The 23,658-nt window shown below is 30.6% G+C and overlaps 3 protein-coding genes across 5 annotated transcripts; 1 reads left to right on the plus strand and 2 right to left on the minus strand.

Annotated features, from left to right (window-relative positions):
- The first annotated feature begins 353 nt into the window (after positions 1 to 353).
- Positions 354 to 4,286, plus strand: LOC132930744 (uncharacterized). The gene is made up of 3 exons (XM_060996775.1): positions 354 to 2,020; positions 2,151 to 3,652; positions 4,216 to 4,286. The coding sequence occupies exons 1-3, from the start codon at positions 354 to 356 to the stop codon at positions 4,284 to 4,286; spliced, it is 3,240 nt and encodes a 1,079-aa protein (XP_060852758.1).
- A 3,689-nt stretch (positions 4,287 to 7,975) lies between these two features.
- Positions 7,976 to 14,127, minus strand: LOC132929815 (chromatin assembly factor 1 subunit A-like). 2 transcript variants are annotated; one of them, XM_060995394.1, is made up of 14 exons: positions 13,891 to 14,127; positions 13,550 to 13,795; positions 12,674 to 12,715; positions 12,102 to 12,416; positions 11,934 to 12,019; positions 11,518 to 11,857; positions 11,185 to 11,392; positions 10,292 to 10,470; positions 10,049 to 10,225; positions 9,838 to 9,976; positions 9,604 to 9,753; positions 8,759 to 8,942; positions 8,553 to 8,702; positions 7,976 to 8,473 (listed from the first exon to the last, which is right to left on the minus strand). In XM_060995394.1, the coding sequence occupies exons 2-14, from the start codon at positions 13,778 to 13,780 to the stop codon at positions 8,185 to 8,187; spliced, it is 2,490 nt and encodes an 829-aa protein (XP_060851377.1). In that variant the 5' UTR covers positions 13,781 to 13,795; positions 13,891 to 14,127; the 3' UTR covers positions 7,976 to 8,184. The 2 variants fall into 2 exon arrangements, with proteins under 2 accessions (XP_060851377.1, XP_060851378.1); XM_060995395.1 differs by lacking the exon at positions 12,674 to 12,715.
- Positions 14,128 to 14,939: 812 nt separating this feature from the next.
- Positions 14,940 to 23,590, minus strand: LOC132929239 (protein AF-9). Of its 2 annotated transcripts, XM_060994436.1 has the most exons (5): positions 23,302 to 23,590; positions 23,090 to 23,196; positions 22,850 to 23,027; positions 20,749 to 20,972; positions 14,940 to 17,454 (listed from the first exon to the last, which is right to left on the minus strand). In XM_060994436.1, the coding sequence occupies exons 2-5, from the start codon at positions 23,090 to 23,092 to the stop codon at positions 16,048 to 16,050; spliced, it is 1,812 nt and encodes a 603-aa protein (XP_060850419.1). In that variant the 5' UTR covers positions 23,093 to 23,196; positions 23,302 to 23,590; the 3' UTR covers positions 14,940 to 16,047. The 2 variants fall into 2 exon arrangements, with proteins under 2 accessions (XP_060850419.1, XP_060850418.1); XM_060994435.1 differs by lacking the exon at positions 23,090 to 23,196.
- Between the last annotated feature and the right edge of the window lie 68 nt (positions 23,591 to 23,658).

Here is a 23,658-nt window from a genome sequence, read left to right on the forward strand (position 1 = left end):
TAAGATAATAAAATAAAATAAGATTTAAATAGATTTAGTATTTTTTTAATTAATGACCTGATAATTTAATATAATATATAATAATAAGAATACTTTCAAGTTGCAAAAAAAAAAATGTTTGGTGAAAATTAATAGCCAACCTCTTAACTCTTTGTTAGGGCGTCTCCTGGGTAATGCTAATAGACTCTAAAATGTAAAATAGTAAAAAATGTGTACCTAAACGTTGGTACCCAAACCGGACCAAACGTAGTATTATTTTAAAAATAATATGCAGTCGCGATAAGTCAACCATCGAAGCAAGTCGTTCGTTAATTGTCGCTCCGTATCTACGTTTTGCTATCGCCTTTTGTATAATGCCGGCGTCGTCTTCGGGCGGCGACGACAATCGTCCGCACGCTCTTAACAATTCAGTCGGTAAAATAAAAAAAGCATCAAATGCTTCCAGACCACACAACACGGATCAGGAATGGACCACCAAGACAAGTAAAAAAGCATCTCAATCTAAGAAGGTATCAACTCCAACTAGCCCTATATCTCCCACTCTACAGCAGATTAAAAATAATCCACCAGTATTAAATATGCCCAACAATACATTCGATTACGACATTTCGTTATCTCATTCTACTAATGACACGGCCTCTAATAATATGAATATAGATATAGATTTATCGCATTCTACAACCGATCACGCTAATGTTCCCGTTTCCGCAAATACAACATACACCGCTGATATTTCAAACACTAATATAAATTACGATTCCAACGATATACAGTCCTTACGTAATTCCGAACAACTTAATAAATTTTTCTCCGCGGATTATAACGGTCCGTTCACTACCATTGCGGAACATTCAGATATCAACCTAAAAATTGATCACTGGCACCCGTTAAAATATGCAAAAATTTTTTCCACCAATTTCATTGGCATCAACAACATCAAACCAATTGGTCATAAAAAAATCAAAATCACCTTCAATACTAAAGTTTCAGCCAACAACTTTCTCACTTCCCCTCTACTCGCAAACATTGGATTTACAGCATATATTCCATCTACGCTTATCTACTCTTTCGGAATTATCAGAGTCGATAGTTCCCTAACCGAAGAAGATTTCTGGGAAGGACTTGATAACACAGTCCGCGCTATTGCCTTCAAACGCATTTCAATCAAAAAGGATAATGTCCTAACGCCTACTCGTGTCGTGGAAATAAAATTTTTATCCCCCAAAATCCCAGATGCCGTATCAATTTACAACGTCATTTTCAAAATTTCTCCTAGCGTCCGTTCTCCCATACAGTGCAATAACTGTTTGCGATTTGGCCACACGGCTAAATTCTGTCGCAGTAAATCCAAATGCAGCCACTGTGGCTTAAATGACCATTCATTAACTACTTGCCCTTCAATCAACGCAACAGATCCAGTTTGCATCTTCTGTAAACTCCCCCACCTCTCCACTGACCGGAATTGCCAAGAGTGGTCATTCCAAAGGGATGTTAAGAAAATTATGGCTACGGAAAACTTACCCTTCCGCGAAGCAGTCTCTCTCAAGAAAAATAATTACTCCTCAAGTGCATTTAGCTATTCAAATATTGTTAATAAACAGTCTGTGTTAAATCCTTCTCATCAAGTTCCGGATACCTCCACTAACTCTTTCCCCCCGTTAACCTCTCAATCACATTACCACCATACACCTCATAGGAAGTATAACAATCATTCTTCTCACTCTAAACAAAAACAATTTCACGTTCCCAACCAATCTAATTTTTCCCTACCAAATGGGCACTTCATAGATTATGCTAGTAAAAATCGGTCCCAGGATCCCAAACCTCCTCAATTTGATCTAACCTGGGTCAATGCCTTCTGCATCAAACTCTCCGAATCCTTATCCAACTCCCCTAGCCTCTCTCCCTTATCTCCCTCTTCCCTTCAAAACTTAATTGAATCATCCCTTATGTCTTGTCTCTCGATTCCAAAAATCTCCGTTATTTCTTCTAATGGTCAATATTCTACAATGGAATGTTCGTAGTCTTCCTGCAAGACTACCTTCTATCCAACACCTCGTATCTTCCTATAATTGTTCCATAATACTTATTTCTGAGACTTGGTTACTTCCATCCCGTAATTGCTTTATTCCTCATTTTAATTTATTCAGACAAGATCGAGTCGATGGCTACGGGGGCGTCGCAATTGCCGCCCATACCTCACTTAATGTATCTTTAATAGAAATTAAACCCCCCTTAAAACAACTTCTCTTGGAAAATAATATCGATTTAATTGGTCTAAAAATAACAAATATTGACGGTTTACCTAATACATCATTCTGGTCCTGCTACAGTCCAAATGATTCACCTATCCCCTTTGAAGTATGGTACTCTCTCTTCCAACTCACAGATCACAACTCTTTCTTTACAGGTGACTTTAATGCCCATCACCCAGCCTGGGGTTCCACTACGTCCACCAGACGGGGTAACTTAATCTACGATGCGTTGAACTCTTCTAATCTTAATATACTTAATAACGGCTCACCTACGCATGTAGGCAGACCCAACTCAACCAATTCGTGTATTGATTTATCCTTATCCACTCCAAATTTATTCTGGCTTTCAACCTGGCGCATTATAGACGATCCTAACGGAAGTGATCATTTACCTATTATCATATCTGTCAATGTTACAAACCTTAACTCCTTACCAAATAACAGATCTACCTTACCCAATTATCTCTCCCCCAATCTCAAATTTAACCTCAATAAAGCTGACTGGCCCCTTTTTTCTCAACTCATCAATTCCTCTATCCCTCTTCTCAACACTTACACATGTCCATTAAAAGATTATGAACAGTTCACTCATATGATCTTAGATATTTCTAAGAAAACAATTCCTATCAAACGTAATAACCTTAACAATTTCCCTCCCTCTCCCCCGTGGTGGAACTCCTCCTGTTCCGAAGCAGTTTCCAACCGCAAATCCTTATATAAAACCTTCATCCGCTCAGGCTCCGTTCAAGATTATCTTACTTATCGCAATGCCAGCGCTGCAACCACACGTCTCTTAAAAGAATCTAAAAGACTAGCTTGGAAACAATTTTGTACGAACCTCAACCCTTCTTCATCCATTCAATCTACCTGGACCACCGCTAAACGCTTTCGCAATAGTATTGTTACTCGCTCTCGTCCTCACAATGACAGTTGGTTCAATGATTTCTGTTGTAAAGTAGCACCATGTTATGTCCCTTCATCTTCTGAAGCCTTACATAATTCAATTTTGCCTGCCTCAAATACACTTACTAATCACATAATCTCCATGCCTATAACCTTAAGTGAGCTAAACGCCGCCATCGCCTCACGTAAATCAATCGCCTCCGGCCCTGACAACATTTCCCCTGTTATGCTCAAACACCTTCCTACTAATGCCGTCGAGTACCTCTTGAATATACTCAACAAAATTCTCCTCCTCAATAAAATTCCTGACTCCTGGAAAGAGTTTATAGTCATACCTATTCCCAAAGCCAACTCTACCACTGCATTTAGGCCCATCGCCCTGTCCTCAGCGTTATGCAAAACCATGGAATTTATTCTAAAAAACCGCCTAGATTGGTGGCTCGAACATAACTCTATTCTCTCTGACAACCTATATGCTTTCAGAAAAGGAAGAGGTACACTTGACTGCCTCGCAAATTTTTCGAGTAAAATATACCAATCTTTTAACAACAAACATTTTTTACCTGCAGCCTTTATCGACATTCGTGGTGCCTTTGACTCTGTCCATATACCAACTCTCCTATCTCACCTTAATTCACTCCAACTACCCCCTATATTCATTAACCTTGTCTCCCTCCTGTTTTCACATAGAACTCTAAAATTCACATCCCCATACGGCTCTACAAACATACGCTCCACTTACACAGGTCTACCCCAAGGTAGCTGCCTAAGTCCCATTCTTTTTAATTTGTATATGAATTTCATTATTAAACAACTAAATACACTTGGACATGAGTGCCTAGTGTATGCTGATGATCTTGTCATATTCTCCTACAATTCAAATATCGATCTCGCTATTGACTCTTTAAACAATTCGCTCAATCTCCTACAAAACCTTCTATCTTCTTCCTTTTTCTCTGTAGCTCCCGAAAAATGTAAGGCCATGATTTTCACTAGAAGACGTTACCTTCTCTCTTTAGATATCACTATAAACGATTTTCCAATTCCAATTGTCCAGAACATAAAGTATTTAGGACTAACACTAGACTCCAAATTACGCTGGGCTCCGCATCTTCAACATCTCATTAAATTTACCTCTCTTTGGGCCAATTTCCTTAGATCAATTTCCAATACGTGGTGGGGATCACATCCCTCCACACTTTTAATCATTTACAAAGCTGTTATAAGGTCCAAACTTGACTATGGATGCTTTTTATCAGGCTCCGCATCCTATTCACATTGGAAAAAAATTAATAATCTCCAAAACTCCTGCCTTAAGTCAATTATTGGTGCCCTTAAATCTACCCCTAATGCGGCCGTTGAGATCGAGACGGCATGCCCCCCCTTTAATATCAGAAACAGATGGTTGGCTGGTAAATTTCTACTACTAAAAAACTTCTCCCTTCGTCATTCCACAATATTTAATTCCTTTCTTGACATATACTTCTCCTGGCGTTACGTTAAAAAATCTCTCCCAATTCTTGCCTCCACGGCATACTCCTTATCTTCAATCCGTAATTTTGTTACCAATTCTAAAATATTACCCTTATATGAAATTAATTATTTGGCTCTCTCCTACTCACCTATAGTTCACACCAACAGACATTTTCTGAACTTTACTTCCAAGGCACTTAAATCTATATCACCCATCATCGTCAACAATCTTTTCTTAGACTACATTCAAAATAATTTTCCAAATTCCACCCTAATTTATACAGATGGTTCAGTTTCCCCTCTTTCGGCTGGTTACGCTTTTTTCATTCCTGACTTACACATCTCCATGTCTAATAATCTACCCTCTTCTGCCTCATCATTCACTACGGAATGCTTCGCAATATTAGAAGCCCTTTCGACCATCTCTGCCCTCCCCCCCAGCAGTTATCTCATCGTCTCCGATTCCTTATCATGTCTTCTTAGCCTCTCCTCCGATTTTTTCAATTCCCGTCCTTCTCCTATTTCCATTAGGATCAGGCAACTTCTATATGAACTTACCCTTTCAGATTTTATAGTTGAATTCCTTTGGGTGCCCGGCCATTCTGGTATAAAAGGAAATGAAATAGCGGACTCCATTGCAAAATCTACCTCCTCGTTCTGCTGTCCTTCTCCTACTCTAATTCCCTGGACCGATTTTTGTCCCTTATTAAAATACCATATTTATAATTTATGGCGCAACCAATGGAACGGACTAGCCCCCAATTATGCCTCTTGGTACAAAAATATCTCACCATCTATCCCCTCTCACCCTTGGTTTCACAACCTCAAATTAAATCGTAAAATAATTACCTCTTTTTCACGTCTAAGATTTGGACACACCTTACTACCTTCTCACTCTTATAAACTTTCTCTCAATGACTCTCCTTTATGTATGTTCCACGTTCACAATCCCATGATTTGCGATATCTCACATATACTTTTTCACTGTCCCTCTCTGGTTCCCCAACGCAATACCCTCTTCACCCTAATCCACTCCTTTAATGTCAAACTCGACACTCAATCCATTCTCTCTTCACCAAATGTACCAATTATTACCTCACTTATATCCTTCATCAACCAGACTGGTTTAAAAATTTAATTTATTTGTAATATTATTTTTGTTGTTAATATTGTTTTCTATGTAATATTTATAATCATAATTGTCGAAGCTAATTGTTTACAAAGTTTCTTTTAATAAAAAAAAAAAAAAAAAAAAATAATATGATGGTGTATCCAAATGTTGTATTCATTTTTAGTTTCCTAAATGTGTACCAAACTTGTGTTCGCAATCGTACTCCCACATCCAAGGTAAAATATCGTTGTATACCCAAAAATGTTATGGCCTATTAACACGTGCGTATAATATTTATCTAGAATCTAGAGTCTAGATCACGGATTCTCGTTGATAACATTTATACCTATAATGACTCACCCATGACTTAATAGATCACTCTTAAATCGAGTCTCCAAAGTAAAGGATCTAGTTATAATCATAGAACATAAAAGAAGCGACGGTCGAACAGCTAATCTATTTGGTTTTATGTTGCCGGAGGCTTGGCATTATCATAAAACATGTTTTAATACGGATTTAAAATGACGTTACCTAGTGGCGTGCTCACGGGGGTGATCAAGGTGTCATAACCCCCCCCCCTCCCCTTGGATTTTTTGTAATGATTTATTATCTACATAAAAAAAATGTAGGGTCTATGACAAGTCAAAAATGAATATCCCTCCCTTTTTAAAAAAGTTGAGCACGCCACTGACGTGAACTACAGTAACAATATCATACCGAACTACGGCGAAATTTTAGTCAACTGAAATATTTATCAGTGAATAATAGAATTTTGATAACTGTCGCTTCTATTATGTTTTATGCTTCTATGGTATAATTAAATCAATAAATTAAACATTTTTTATAGTCAGGTACCTAATAGTTGTAATGTATGATAGGATGTTGATGATTTTTTTTTTTGATCTTATACAGTTAAACAATAGGTACTATCATTGCTATCTTAGCTAAAAATTTGTTTCGTGCTTCCTTGATTTAGAATGTAGCCAATGTAGGTATTGATTTTATTTTGTTTGTTTAACGTCATTTTTTTGTAGTTTTATACAGTGTGGGAGCATTTTACTTAAATTTTAGATTTTAAAGAAAATTTGTAAATATCCAAAAAAATAATATTATTATTATTGTGAGGTTTTTGTTGTGATTAAATTTATCGCGTACTGATATCATTTACCGTAGGTATACATTATGCGTGTTATACATTTATAAAATAAATTTTTTTTTACGGATACGACAATCATACACACTTATTGAGTTTGAGTATTATATATTTATATTTAAACATTCTATGGAATAAATCCGATAAGCGAGTACTGATGACATGATCTACTTCGAGTAATGCACCCATTACGACCGTTGATGTCGAGCGAAGTTTTTCATCATAAAAACTCTTATTAACTGATCGATGTCGTCGTCTTTTGTTTGAAAACATCACACATTTTAATTATACAGTGTAACAGTGCAATATGAAAATCAATTAGAATATTTTTTAATATAATTTTTTTTATTTCTATTTTACTTTTTAATTTATTTTTACCTATAGTACCTAATACTTAAAATTTATATGTAACTGTTATCTATTAATATTACAATTCATATTTTAAATTACTCACACCTATATCTAGTGAAAGTTATTATTTTTAAATTAAACTTTTTCACTTATTTAAATAAATTTTTTGGTAATTTTATCATTTTTATGTTTTTAGATCATCAACATCCTATATCTAATAATAAATATCTACTTAATTTTAAGTCCTCGTAAGATCCTGTGCTGCGTGCATTAGGCTTAGGCGCTTAGCTATCCTAGTTTACGCAGGAAGTTGATATTAATTTAAATTTTATCCAAAGAATTATTGATAGTACTTAATATTATGATGCACCCAATATTTTATCCTGTAAATCTGTAAATATTTCCAAGTTAAATTCAAATTTAACACTCTCATTACATATACGTGATACACTCAATACGTATTAGACAGCAAAATGAGTTTCCAATGAATTTTACTCCAATAATTTACAATAATAAACATTTTTTTTATAAACTTGATGAAAAACTATTGAATTTTAACATGATATTTTATAAGTTACTATTTTATAGATATATTACATAATATTATGTATTATTTTTAGTATATACATTATTTGGAGGAAAATATAGTTACTAGTTTAATAAAGAAATAAGAATACACAATTCCAAAAGAATCAACACAGATCAATCACCATTGAAGAAATAACACTATTCACAAAAGGTTCTTTTTAATTTATTATTTCATTATGTTATGTAACTTCAATATTACAATACTATAAAACTATAAAAAAAACTTCTTAAATTTTCATTAAATAACTTATAATTAATAAAATAATTGGAATAATATAAACAACATATAAACAAATGTATTAACAAGTCTAACTGTAGATACCTACATTGTATAGAAATATCAAACAATTTCATACAGTTTTAATGTTAGGAATAGGTATATCTTCACAGACTTCATCCATATCAGGGCTCAAAGATTTCTCTTTAAATTTTCTGTCTACCATTGATTTTATTTTTTTTTTTGGTGATAAAAGAATAGGTGTAATCCTTTTTTTACCTCCAACAATGTTGATTTTTTGTCCTTCCTTAATTATGTCCATTACTGGTGGTTTTGTGCTCTCTTTAGTGTTGAAAAGATTTTTTGGGATAAAAACATCTTTCTTAGACTCAGTCACATTTTGATCCATTTCACCACATGATCTAATTTATTAATAATGAAAAGTAACTTCAAATAAATATTTCGTAAAAATAAAAAAAATTATAAAGCTAATAAAATTACTTTTCTAATAAATTGACTTTTGCTTTTTGATTTTGAGGTGTCATAAAGCTGGTTATTTTTTTTACGGAGGGTTTCGATTTTTGAACTTCATTTTCTAAATTTGTAGGATATTCAACTCCATATTTTTCAAAGTTCTCTTTACTTACACACCTATATAAAAATAATATTACAATTTGTTTTTAATAATTTAGCAATAATTATTTTACCATGGAGCAACATGCGTAGATTTTGTTGCAATAGATTTTATGGTTTTCTTAACAGTTGATAAAGAGATAGCGTTATCATCATCAGTATTGCGGCCATTTTTGACAAGTTCATCAATAAAATTTTTAACTGCCAATTTCATGCCATTTGTATTACCGTGTATAAATGTAATTAAATCTGGAATAACTAAAATAAAATGTAAAAACTATTAGTAAAAAATGATAATAAAAAAATAATATTAATATAATAATATACAATCATATAATTGAAGAAACATTTTTGTTTTAGATTATTTAATTTTTTTTTTTTTTTTATTAGTTTTTAGTAATACTATTATAGCTCAACCATTAAATATTCAAAACTTGATTTTATAATTAGTTAAATGGTATAAACAACAATAGTTTTAAAAATAACTCAAAACTAATGATAATCACATACATTTCAAATATTATATAATACAGTAAAATTCCGTTACAATGAACTCCAGAGAACCAAATTTTTTTTTCATTATAACGAAAATTCAAATAAGCTTTTTATAAGCCCTGCTTTTCGGCAGGGGACTTCTATGACTTTCGTTATAACAGGATTTTTTGTTGTATTGGTATTCGTTGTAACGGGAATTTACTGTATATATATCAATCATTCAGTTTTATTAACACAATAGACATACTCATAAAAAATAAATAATTAATTGAAAATTCCAAGAAGTGAATTTTTAAAACCTCTAAAATCTAATACTGTTTACTAATATTCAAATTTGAAAATGATTATTTATTTCCAAACTTAACAAAAGAAATATTTATAACATTATTGACAAAGAATATTTTTATAATATTAGTAATAGTACTTGAATCAGGAAGTATTTTAGTCTTTTTGGTTTCAGTAGCAGTTAGGTCTCTAGGTGAATCTACTTTGATCTCTGCTTTTGTTATGATAGGTTCTTCCTCATCCCAAACACAACGATATTTTAGTAATGTGTCAGCTATCGATTTATTCACTAAAATTGATATTCAATAAAAAAAAAAAAAAAATAGTATAAATTAAGAATCAGAAAACAATAAAAAATATTTTAAAATATTACCATTTTTAGAATTAGTAACATTATTTGGTATCCATATACAACCAACTAGCCTTGGCTTAATACGTTCTGTTTTTTTCTTAATTTCAGCTTCAAATTCTTCTCCTAGAAGCTTTAGTTTTTCTTGTTGTACTTCTTCAGTCTTCAAATCAATAAAAAAAGTAATAATATGTCAATGTTTTTATACATAAAATATAAATAAATGTATACTAACATCGCTGTCATTGTCTTGACCTTCTTCATCACTCAAATATCCATGTGGAACAAAAACATCATTATCAACTTCATATTCATCCTCAGGTTCTTCTTCATTATCTGTACCATGTATACTCTCACCAGGATCTTCTTCTTCCCACTCATCGTCAGAATCAATTTCGTAGTCAAACATTATCTAATTAAAATAAAATTTAAAAATAATAAAAATATATAATTGTAAGAAATATATAATAACTCATACTTTATCACAAGCAAATGGTCTTTTTGGTTTTACATAAAGACTTTTCTTTCTCCATGTTCCCCAATAAGGAGGACGTTTGTTTTCATCAAACTGTAATAGTTTCCAACGGAATTTTTGAGAATTTTTTCTAAGAGTAGTACCAACTTTATTCACATCTTCATTATTTGTTGACCCAGTTTCTAAATAAATTTTGATGAGTTTTTAAATTAATCTTGATTAAATTATAGTATTTAGTATATTATTGGTATTGATCTGTTATCACATCGTCAAAGTTTACAAAAATTGTATTGCTACACTGTAATACCGTTAATACCTTAATAGATATTGTTAAGAATCCCTTTCAAACAACTTTGGAAACCACATAAACTTTGAGAAATAGAAATCAAGGATACGAGAATATTTTGTGCACTGTCTCTCCATTCTAAAAAATCCCACATTCTATCCAAATATAATATCTAATATTGTAGATTTATTAGCGCAAATGGAGATATTGGGTAAATCCTTACGGGACACCTGTATAGGTTAAAAAACTAATAATAAAATCTTGATGTTTATTCCCAATTATAAAAAAAAGTACTGAGAAATGTATAACCTTTCTAAAATACAAAATAAATCCAATTTGCTACCAGAAACCATCCCAATTTTTGAAAACCAAAGCATTTTATTGACTTTATCTTATCGTGTAGACATGCACAAAAAAAAAAACAACACATCATAGTAAAATCAAGACATAGAAAGAATCTAAAATTAATTTAAAGTAATTAAGAATAGTTTTAATTTTAATCAATATTATTATTTTATTAGATTCAGATACCTATATAATTAAATAACTAGAATTAAATTAAAAATATGTATTACGTCTTAAATTATATAAATTAACACAAAATACATACCAATGATAATGACGTCTGTATCATCTTCAACTTGAATAGGCCAAGTTGCATCAGACTTAGAAGGCTTGTGTTTTCCAGTTTTTAACAAACTTAAATACAATAAGTCTTTATTTTTTTCGCAGTGACTAATACATTTATCCACAATTTTTAATTTATCAATATTTAGATATGCTCTACATATTGGTGCTATTTTCATGTCTTGCTTAGTCTATAAAATGTAATTATAATTGTTTTAACTATAGTATATTATATGGTACATTATATCAAAAAGACTACTATAATGATATCACTATGAAATAATGCATATGTAATAAATAAAACATTGGATATTACCTGGAAAGGCATAAAGTAAGTTTCCAATTCTTGATTACATATCTCATCGTCCTTTTTAGAAATCTCTAAATTCAAATTTTTTGGTTTAAAAAAACCAACAAAAGCAGCTTTAACCTTTTCTTTTTTTTTCTTTTCCATTTCTTCTTTTTCTTTTTGCTTTTCTTTTTCTAATTCTTTTGCTTTTCTCTCGTCTTCTTTTTGCTTTCTTTCCTTTTCTTTTTCCAAATCTTTAGCCTTCTTTTCTTCTTCTTTTTGTTTTCTCTCTAGTTCTTTTTCTAATTCTTTGGCCTTTTTTTCTTCTTCTTTTTGTTTTTTTTCTAATTCGCGTAGTCGTTTAGCTCTAAAAATTATGACATATTATATTTTATAAGAACAGATACAGGTATTTATTTATATATTTATTATATTATTCATACTCAATTTCAGCAATTCTTTTTTGTTCTTTTAAACGTTGCTTTTCAGCTTGTTCTTTAAGTTTTTCTTCTCGAGCTTTTAATTTTTCCTATTAAGAGTTAACATTGTTCTCAAATATTAAAAATACAATGAGATTTCTTGTCTAGGAAGTAATGTAGTATAAAACTTACTTGTTTAATTCTTTCTCTTTCTTCATTTCTTTTTGCTGATTCTTGTCTTTTTAATATTTGTTGCGGAGTAAGCTTCTTTGAAGATGGTGTAGTATTTTCTAATTTTCCAGAATCAGAAGTTGAATTAACTGATATATCATTACAAGCAATATCTGTATCTGATGATGTAGAAATAGTATCATCAACATCTTTAATACTTTCATCAGTTTTTGGTACATCATTTATTTCTTCATACACTTTTTCAATTATGTTTTCTGACTTAGCTATAATTGAACTAACGGATTCTTTAGCACCCATATCATCTTCACTTGATTCCTATTATAAAATAAAATTAATGAATAATCAGATATTTTAAAATTAATATTAGTAAGTAATTAAAGGTATCTAAAAATGAAAAAAATAATTAATAGATTTTTATTAAGTAATTGAGCTAAAATTAATATAATAGAATGATATATTTATGAATAAATCACATAAACAGGTATGCAATATTTTAGATAAAGAAATATAATAATTATATTAATCATTATTTATAAATATGGCTAATTATTAAAACTATTTTCAAATCTTACAATATAAAGTGACTTGTGAGGATTTACCCATTGCGATATTTCCTGAAAATATATCATAATTTTGTTTTTTTTTTAATAAGATTCATAAGGACAAGAACTGCAAATATTTCATGTTTTTATTTATTTTAATATTAAAAAATATTTTTTTTTTATTTAATTATTTTCAAAAAAATTGAAGATAGCCATTTTGTAGAATTCATTTTTCTGAAAATATTGGTGTTTCAACATTTTAATTTCATTAATCTTGAATTTTTATATTTTTTCTAGTTTCAAAAAAACCACAAATTATTTAATACAATACTAGTATCATTGTGTCAAGAATGTGGCCCGTGTACTCATACAAATGCTATGCTTTCAGTAATTTTCTCAAAACTAGAAAAAATATTAAAAATCAGAAGATTAATGAAATAAAAATGAACTACAAAATAGCTATCTTCAATTTTTTTGAAAATATGATTCCTGTGAGGAATTACCCATTGCGATATCTCCTGAAATAATAAGAGATATTATAATTCTGGTTTTTTAATAAGATTCACAGGGACAAGAACTACAAATATTCCCTATTAAAATAAATTAACATGAAATATTTGTAGTTCTTGTCACTATGAATCTTATTAAAAACCAGAATTATGATATCTCCATTATTTCGGGAGATATAGCAATGGGTAAATCCTCACGGGACACCCGATATATATAAATAATAAATAAATTGTTAGAACATAATAATAATATACTTATCTAGTTAAAAGTAGGTATATCTATATAAATAATTGTATAGGTACAGCTTAAATAATATGTAAAAATTTTAAATAAAAAAAGTAGTCTATGCACTGCCGCACTGGTATAATAAACAATGTTATAGAGTATAGTCATTACCCCATTTATTTTTTTTTCCTCATCGTCAGATTTAATAAAACACTTGGTTCCTCCATTGAGCAGTTCAACCTTAGGATTTTCAACTCGTGTTTCGTCATTTTCGGTGCCACTGAGTTTCCGTTTACGACATTTAGAATTGGCATCGTCGCCGGGAGAATTTACCAACTTAAACGGTAGACATTTTTGAACCAACTTCTTGGCAGACTTTTCGACAGCTTTGCTGCTGGACATGACTATCCAGACGAACTATGAAAATCATAAATACCCAAGTATTATTTTTATCAATGATACGCGCAACGTCAGTGATTTAAGAACACAATATTTAATGACAAAAAACTCACTTAGAGAAAAAATAAAATATGAAAAAGATTGTATTTAATGCACCAGTGTTCGAAACACAGTAGTACTAAGACATAGAATTTGAAATAAGTACAGACAAAATCAAGGTATATTGACTATTGACAGCTTGAATAACTGAAGAACAGAACATAAAAAATATAGAATAATATTTATACAGTTGAATTGTTCAATGACTTCAATAGTTCAATCGTATTTTGTTGTCTTTTTACCTTATCGGGACTCGGAAGAATCGTTTAACCTAACAATGCATTGTATTGCCGAGAAAAGGCGCGAAATTACAATCTCGTCTTGGAAGAACATATTCTTAAATTTTTTATCCATGATATTAATAAAACGCGGAATTACATACTCATACTACGCTTCCACCTCACCTATTTATACAATGATGTTTTAGTAGGTAGTTAAACTTCTAAATCAGAAAAAAATCAATTTTGTATAGCGTATACTTTCTGCGGGGAACCAAACATTATTGCCAATTGACATAACCTTAGGTACCTATAGGGTATAGTCTATAGAAGATAGTAACAATTGAATTATGACCATTATGGGACCAGCTATGGCCGGGCAGTTTGGTTGTATAACTGTATAAGTGACATTTAGATAATAGTCATACCTTTCAAATTTATAATAGGTCAATTCACTCTAATATATTTTTTTTACATTTTTAAAGTTTTCCTGACATTAATCGTCTAAACTTAGAAATAAAGAATTGAAATTTTTTAACATTTGAATATCAGATAACATTGGTTATAATTTATAAGTTTATAACCATGGATAAGATTAGCTAGGTTAATAAAATTTTGGACATTTTTTTAGGTGCGATAAACGTAAAACTATATCTAGGCATTTAGTAGATAAAATGTACATAATTAATGACTGAATATCTGTGCTGCAAACGTATATTCACTGACACGATAAACAATTATTTATCAGACTGCATATTAAAAATTGTATACTTATATTATAACAATATATAGTATGTATAAATTAAAACTCGTGTTGGAACAATTAAAAATAATTTCAAAACATCTTTAAAAAATTAATTGTTTTATTTTTAACCAATTACCAAATATTGGTAAAAAAAAAAAATCTATAATTAGTTATTCGTTTAGCGTCGGTCTTATACATATACGAAATATACATAACATTTCATAAAAATAGAACAAAATTAATTTTAATATTTAACGTATTTAAATTTAATAAATCCGGTCACGGCAAAATTTTTTTGTCTGCTTTCTCTCCCACCATGATGCACCAAATACGTTGTCACAAGATTTGCAACAATTTAGGGGTAAAATATTATATCTCTCATAGTGTTTGTTACCAAATTGATTCTAATTAATTAATTATACCACTAATGATTCGGTTTGTTTATGAAACTATACAAATTAACTATACAATATTTCATTACAGCAATATAGAAGTAAAATTATGAAAATTAAAAAAAAAAACAATTAATTCATAATGTAATATTATGATTTTTAAAATAATTTATAATTTAAAGGCAACAAAAACATCAAACAATACTTGTTTCTAAAATTAGGCAAAAAAAAAATAAAAATAAATAAAATCAATAACTTATAAAGTAAATTAATTACTTACAAATGATTAGTCATCAATGTAAAATACTTGAATACAAAATTTAAAGAATTATGATGATACATACAGTAATTCTAAACAACCATTCGGAGTTCTTTGGCAGTTTTGAACCCCCCTCAAAAAAAAAAAAAAAAATATGTGTAGTTAAAAATAAAGCTTTTAAACTGTTTTCTGTACAATAAAATTTCATGTAATTTAAGAGAAATATTCAACTACTAAAAAAAAATTTATATTAAAATTCACATTATTCAAAAATAAGTCCATAACAGGGAAATATTGGACAATATATTTTTTTATCGCAAATTACATCATAATTATTGTTATTTACAATAGTATTATCATTTATTATACCGTTTCATTACAGTCATATAGACTTGTGCAAAATGCAATTTAATCATATCAAAAAAAGGTAATATAATATATTTATTTTTAGAGTTCTGCTACTACTTATGTATCAGTTTTAATCAAATAAATAAAAGTTCACATTATATGTAAATATTGTAATTATAAATATATAAATATATTATAGATTTAATAAACTAAGTTATAAGTTCTTGTAATTTTTTCACAGTGGTTTCATTTAAAGCACAGAGGTCAAAATCAAACGTTTTTGTAGTAATTTCATAATGACCAGTTTCAGCTATTACTGTGACTACCCTTTGAAGATCTTCATCTTCTAACATCATTATTTTGTGTTGAAGATGTTTTAATGAGTTTATATATTCATCAGTAAATTTGTTGTTACTGTGTGACGGTGATGGCGATCTCGAAATGTCTGAACACGTTTCTTGTACATGTTCTGAAATCTCCAATCGGCTGGTTTTTGGTTTTGTTTCTTCTGCATCACGTTCTTTCTTTTTCCGTTTTTTCTTTTTTATAAAATTATTGTCAGGAGAAAGTTTCTTTTTGGGTGGTTCTGGTTCTTTAGGTTTTGGTGGTTCTGGTGGTTGATAAGGTGGTTCACTATCCTCGGAGAGGAATTCTTCTTCAGACTCGAGTTCAGGTTCATGAACTCTTGAAGAATTAGCTTTTGGCGGTGGCAAAGACTCTAGGATTTCTTCCTTAACTTTTGGGAATTCTTCTATTAAAGTAGTATTTTGAGGTATATCAAGGTGTTTGTAAGAAGGTTCTTGTTCAACAAAACTAGATTTTTCTTCTTTTTTGATTAATTTTTCTTCTTTATCTCTCTTATCTCTTTTCTTATGCTCTTTATGACTTTTATGAGGTTTAGAAGATTTTTCAGATTTTTCTATTTTTTTATCAGACTTAATTTTAATTGATTCTGGCGAACTTTTATGTTTCTTTTTTTCTTGATCATTAAATTCAGTTTTTATATCTTGTTTAATAATTTTGGTTTCATGATATGACTTTTCATCTTTATGAGACTTATCTTTAATTTTCTCCTTTACTTTATCTTCTCGTTTACTTTTATCCTTAAATTCTTTCTTTTCTAATTTAGTGTCATTTGACTTCTCTTTAATTTTTTCATGGTGAGTAGATTCTTTTTTTTCGGTTTTAGAACTACTTTGTTTGAGAGATTTTGATTTTTCAGAACTTTCTTTAGTTTTTTCTTTTTTATCTTTCTCTTTTTTCACCTTATCTATTGATAATTCTTTCAACTTTTTTTTCTCTTTATCTCTTTCTTTATCTTTATCTTTTTTATCCTCTTTATGGTGTGGGCTACTTTTAATTTTAACTTGTGATTTGTCTGAGGAAGATAGCTTTTGTGATGTTGATTTTGATGTAGTCAATGGTAACTTAGAAGGTTGTATTGGAGACCCAAAAAGTGTGGCAAATGTATTATTTAGTTTTATATCTTCTTTTTTATTTTTTTTTGGTGGAGGTGATGGCAATCTATTAGTATTTGTAATTGATTTTTGTTTTGATATGGCAGAACTTGTATTGGAGTTTTTTGCTTCAGTTCCATCATGAGATAAGACACTAGTCTAAAACATAAATATATAACATATTTATTAATTAGGTACAAAAAAGTAAAAACATTGAATCATATATGGTGTTGTTGATTGCTGTTATTTGCTATGCAAAAAAAAAAAGTAAGAAAATAATCTAATAACAATTAATCAATATAAAATTACACCAATACACCATATAGCTCATTATGATGAACTCAAAAGTACAATATAAATTTATTGTACACTTCCCAGGTATGGTATACATAATTTTATATTGCTAATTTTTGTATATTGCTAATTTAAAGTATTAAGTGTTAATCATAGGCATACTTTTATATAAGGTTTGATTAGGTAAACTATAAACAAAATAACTTTAATAAAACATGCTAATTTGCGAATAGGGCAATTCATTCTTTTCTAATAATTTAGATATTTTTAAAATTATGTCAGATGGTATCATACTACAAACATTATATTCATTGTATTTACATTTAAGAGCGAGATCTAGAACCCTGCTCGGATCACTCAGCAGTCCTCTTGACTATCAGTGCCTATCCTCCTATTTGGCCTTCTCTGCCCAAACTCTTCCATCATTCCACGGACAGGATTAAGTTTCATAATCTGGTAGATCAAAACATAAAACTCCAAGTTAGCCTCAAAACCCCTCTAGAAATTGATACAGCAATTAACAATCTAACAAACATAATCCATTCGGCAGCATGGGCTTCTAGTCCTACAAACACACAGTACCAAAACGTCCCTCTTTCTGTTCCTGAACATATACGTATCCTCATATCCAACAAGCGTAGAGCAAGAGCCCTTTATCAACGCTCACGCCTCCCATCTCACAAAAACATCTATAATAATCTATCTAACTCTCTAAAAAAAACACTTGCCAAACATAAAAATCAGTCCTTTTCCAATTATCTCACTAATTTATCACCTAATAATGGCAGTCTCTGGTCAGCTACTAAAAGACTTCTAAAATACAAACCTCCTCTGGTTCCCATAAAAAATCCCCATGGCGGATCCGCAACTACAGATGCTGAAAAAGCCCAACTGTTTAAAGATCACCTAACTGAAACTTTCACTCCACACCCAGATATACATATACCTCTACATACTGACACAGTTAAACATTTTCTTGACGTCCCCCTTCCGCTGTCTCCCGCAGTTAAGCATTTCTCTCCCAGCGAAATAAAATTTACAATCCAAAAATACAGCCTCAAAAAATCCCCGGGGTTTGATCTGATAACAGCAGAAGTGGCAAGATGTCTCCCCAAAAGAGCTATTGTCCTTCTCACAATTATATTCAATGCGTGTCTAAGACTATCCTACTTCCCCATGCCTTGGAAATTCTCTGTAACTATTCTAGTTCCAAAACCAAACAAGCCTCCGGACATATCCTCTTCCTTTCGTCCAATAAGCCTCCTCCCATTCTTCAGTAAAATTCTTGAAAGATTAATCCTTAAAAGAATTCTTCCATACATTTCATCCAGCTCCATACTACCAAACACCCAATTCGGTTTCCGCACCGCTCACTCCACAATTCACCAACTCCACAGACTAGTAGATGCTATCTCTTTCTCCCTTGAAAAAAAAAGTTATTGCTCCTGCGTATTCTTGGATATATCCCAAGCTTTTGATAGGGTGTGGCACGAAGGACTACTATACAAAATTAAGCCAATATTCCATCCAACCTATTACCTGTTAATCAAATCCTACCTAACTGATCGCTACTTTCAGGTCAGAGTTGGTACATCCCTATCGGATATAGCAAAAATCAACTCAGGTGTTCCTCAAGGGGGTATCCTCTCTCCCACCTTGTTCAACATTTACGCGTCGGATCAACCCACCTCTCCAAACACTACCGTTGCGGAGTTTGCAGACGACAAAGCTATTATCTCAATCCACGAAAATCCTCACATAGCTTCCCAAAACCTACAACTCCATCTCGATCTCATGGCTGACTGGTATAAAAAATGGCGTATCAAAGTTAACCAGTCCAAATCGCAGCATACGACTTTCACTCTTCGCATTCCTCCTTGTCCTTCAGTTTCCCTGGACAATATTCTAATACCACCATCTCAATCGGCTAAATACCTAGGCCTGACAGTTGACCGCCGCCTAACATGGTCACACCACATCAAAATTAAAAAACTGGCCCTAAATGCACGTCTCCGCTTCCTTAAAACCCTAATCTCAAACAACAAACATACCTCTCTAAATGTCAAACTCCTAATTTATAAATCCCTTATTAAACCAATGTGGACCTACGGCCTCCAACTCTGGGGCAATGCTAAAAAAACCAACATAAATCAAATACAAACCCTTCAAAACAAAATTCTTCGCAAAATCACAAATTCTGAACCGTACATCTCTAACTTAACTTTACACACTGACCTAAAAATCAAAACAGTTCATGAAGAAGCAGTTACCTATTACAAACGTTTCCATTCTAAGCTCCCCTCCCATACCAACCCACTTATCTCAAACCTCTCCTCCCTCACAATTCCGGGCAGTGTTACCACTGGGTAGCTCCTCCCATCAATCAATCATGTTAAATATTCTACTATCACATATTCTTATTGTTCCACAGGAATAGATTGTATATTATAAAAATGTAAAATAAAAAAAAAAAAAAGAGCGAGATCAAGTACCTATACTCTGTTCAAAATGAGATTTTGACTTGGCAGCCAACTTGTGCGCATGGGCGTGGCTTTACTACACAGCAGGTGTACAGATAATTGACTCGGCAGTATTGACAAACGGTTGTTGTCTAATCCCTGCTCAACAAAAACTAATCACCGCCAAGTCACAATCTCATTTTGAACAGAGTATAATTTCTAAATACCCAATGACCACCACCATATATTATGAAAAACATAAAATTAAAAAAATTAATAAAATCAAAAAATTCTTAGAAAATTTCTTATTAAGAATTTAATTTTTTTCAATTTTTAGTGGTATTTATAGCCCTTATATTGGTATTTTTTATTAAAACACTAAAAATAAACTTTTTATTATAATAACTTCTGAGCCCTTAAACTTAATTTTACAAATTAATTATGTTTTTTTTTAACTAAAAAAGCTATACAAAAATACTTTTGGCAAATGTACACAAGTATATTATGTTAGTATTAAAATTAATTAAAATAAAAAAAAATACTATTTTTTTCAGATGTAGAGCACATTGGATAAACAAATAAATAAATTATTATTATTCCAATAAAAATTATAAAATATTTTATGGATAATTAAATATTTATGGCAAACATATCATAGTAATTAAATAAATTAAAGGTAGGTGTAAAAAAGTTTACTTACTCCTCCGCCTCTGATAAGCTTTCGCCTGAAATCTTCTGAAGGGCTAAATACATAGGTTTCTCTAGTCACTTTAGACATAGGCGGTAATCCACGTTCTTGAAGTACCAATTCATAATTAAATCTAATTTTTCTTGGTTCATCTTTATTTTTTACATATATGTCAATAGGTAACGGAAAACCAGCATATCCTGATTCTTTCACAACATATGGTGGTTCCTTAACCACTGAAAACAAATTTTAAACAATTAAAATAAGATTAAATTAAAACTAAAAAAATAAATAATAATAATATTACCATATAAAAAACAATAGATACATATTAAAGTTATTGATTTATACTAATAAAATAATTTGGATACTATTCAATTAGAATATCATATATATTTTATAATATAACTAATATATTTTACAATTTCAAAAAGTTCATAAATTAATTAATTATTTGAAGATAAGTTAAATAATGTGATTTAAAAAAAAAAAACAATTTTAAAGTAATATTTAGAAAACTATATTTATTTTTGTGGTTTATTTGGTTATATTTTAACAGCATTGGCAATATTATAATTATTAAAAATAATATTTTTATTGTCTAATTGCAATGTTCTACAAACACAATTTTAACAGTGTAAAGTAACAATATCATAAATTCTATTTATATTTGATTATATAAAAGTATTAATTATATTATTGTTACATTAAGTTGAACTGCTGTTTATTTAAACAATATAATTATGATTAGTATTTGTTTGATATTATTGTTTTAATAAATATAAATATAATAATAGTAAGAACTATTTTGATTTGTTTTTATAATTTTTAATGACTGTATCCCCACTCTGTTGGTGCAGGGTAATAATGATCACCATAAGCTATACTGTTGAGGAATTTCAAAGAACAAGATTTGAAGGTGGGATAGCAGCACTACATGATTGTGCATCAACAGCAGTTAAATGGCTAGAGGAACTTCATGACGACTCTAAGCATTAAATAAGAAGAACATATCATATCCTATAATTTTTTTAGTTTGTTTTGTTTTATTTTATCTGATATGCTATATATTTACCTATCAATGTTATTAAATTTTAATTTTAATATATTATTGTAATTTTCATGCTGAGTGTCATATGCATAAATAAATAAATCATTTTTTAATACGGTAACCTAATTTTCAATGCTTATTTGTTATTTATAGTACTGATTGAACTAGTTGTTTCTGATATAATACGTACACCATCAGATAGGCAAGGTATCGGCCTATTGAGATGAGTTATAGGATTTCTAACATTTGATTACAGCTACACCTAACGGTTTAATAATTCAATTCAATTTTCTACTACAGTACTCCCTCAAAAACACAAATTCCATGGGACTGCAAAATAACCGGTTTGTGTTAAAAAATTTTGAGTAAGCCGATACGCTTAACATGAATTTGTTTGCGTTAAACAAATTTGCGTTATCAGAGGTAGTTAAATCAAATACACATATGTATATTAAAATTCATAATTAATTACATGTATATACCAAATTGTATTACTTGTATAATAAATATATATGCATAAGGTTATTTTACATTAATACTATACTGCACACATTTACTGACGTAAAGGAGTACTAATTGTACTAGTTGATGGCTTAAAAAAATCGGTAACCTAGAAAATTATATATTTCTGTTAATCAACAAAACGATAATATGGTTCCTAAAATTTTTTTGTGTTTTGTGTTAACCAAGGAAATAAAAAAAAACCTTACCTTGAAGTATTTCTTGGGACCGGAAAACCGGTTTGCGTTATCTAATAATTTGTGTTAACGAGAGAGTACTGAAGTGTGCATTATCATTTTTATAAAAAAATAAAATGTATGACCAAACACTCATAACCAACCCATATTACGAACAGCCTAAATTTTTGCAGTAGCTTGCCAGCCCAATTTGGGCCCATGTAAATATTTGAATAAAATTATTACATTAAAATATGTTACTTGGAAAAACTAATTGTTCACATGAAAAAATGTTTAAAAACTGTTTTAACTACATATTTGAGGAAAAATACTCCAATATTTAAGTTGTTCAACAATAATATGTATTTAAAGAAAAAACACTTGCCTCTTTTTGGATTTGGAAATGTGTCATGTAAATGGAACACAACCTTGTCGATAAAGAAATGTATATCTGTGTTGTCAGCACCACGAACAAACAATTCCCAGTCATGAGTGAACCCTTCTGGTGTTCGTTTGTTTCTAACAGACGCCTCATGACCAATTTCAAATATCACTTTTACGTACTGTAAAAAAAATAAAATATATATTGAACACAATGTATGAAATCCGTGAGTAACACTAGCACCATTTTAATATGCAATCAGCCATTGCCTTTGTTAACTACGACTGAATATTTAGTATCGGGCCATCGATACAGTGCACAATAATTGTGATGACAGACGACATTTACCACTGCCAAAAACAAACAATCGGCTACATGGGTTTGAATAAACTAACCCACTACCTGTAGGGAGTGAAAAACTCAACGAGGTGAAGATGCTGAAGAAGAATACTCACTGGAAATGCCATCATGGACTCATCATCTGGAATCATCTGGAATCATCGTAACCGTACCAGCGGGTGGTTATTTGAAAAACTCTAGTGATGGTTGTCGTTCCAAGAGATCAACGGTAATCCGGTTGGCAGCGTCAATCGTCAGTTGGTTTTCCGTAAAAAGAATATAACAGGACAAGGACAATATTAATAAAATGTTTTCATTCAAGAACAGATCGAATAATCGAAAATCCAAACGACAGACGAGCGCGTATAAGATAACAGACGTCGTAATATTATATTATTATCTACTTTCCAAATAAAAACACTCTTCCTGCACGCACGCACGTAAATAAATCAAAAATGAAAACAACAAACAGC

Source organism: Rhopalosiphum padi, chromosome 4, assembly GCF_020882245.1.
Source record: "Rhopalosiphum padi isolate XX-2018 chromosome 4, ASM2088224v1, whole genome shotgun sequence".
In the NCBI taxonomy this organism is placed as follows: Eukaryota; Metazoa; Arthropoda; class Insecta; order Hemiptera; family Aphididae; genus Rhopalosiphum; species Rhopalosiphum padi.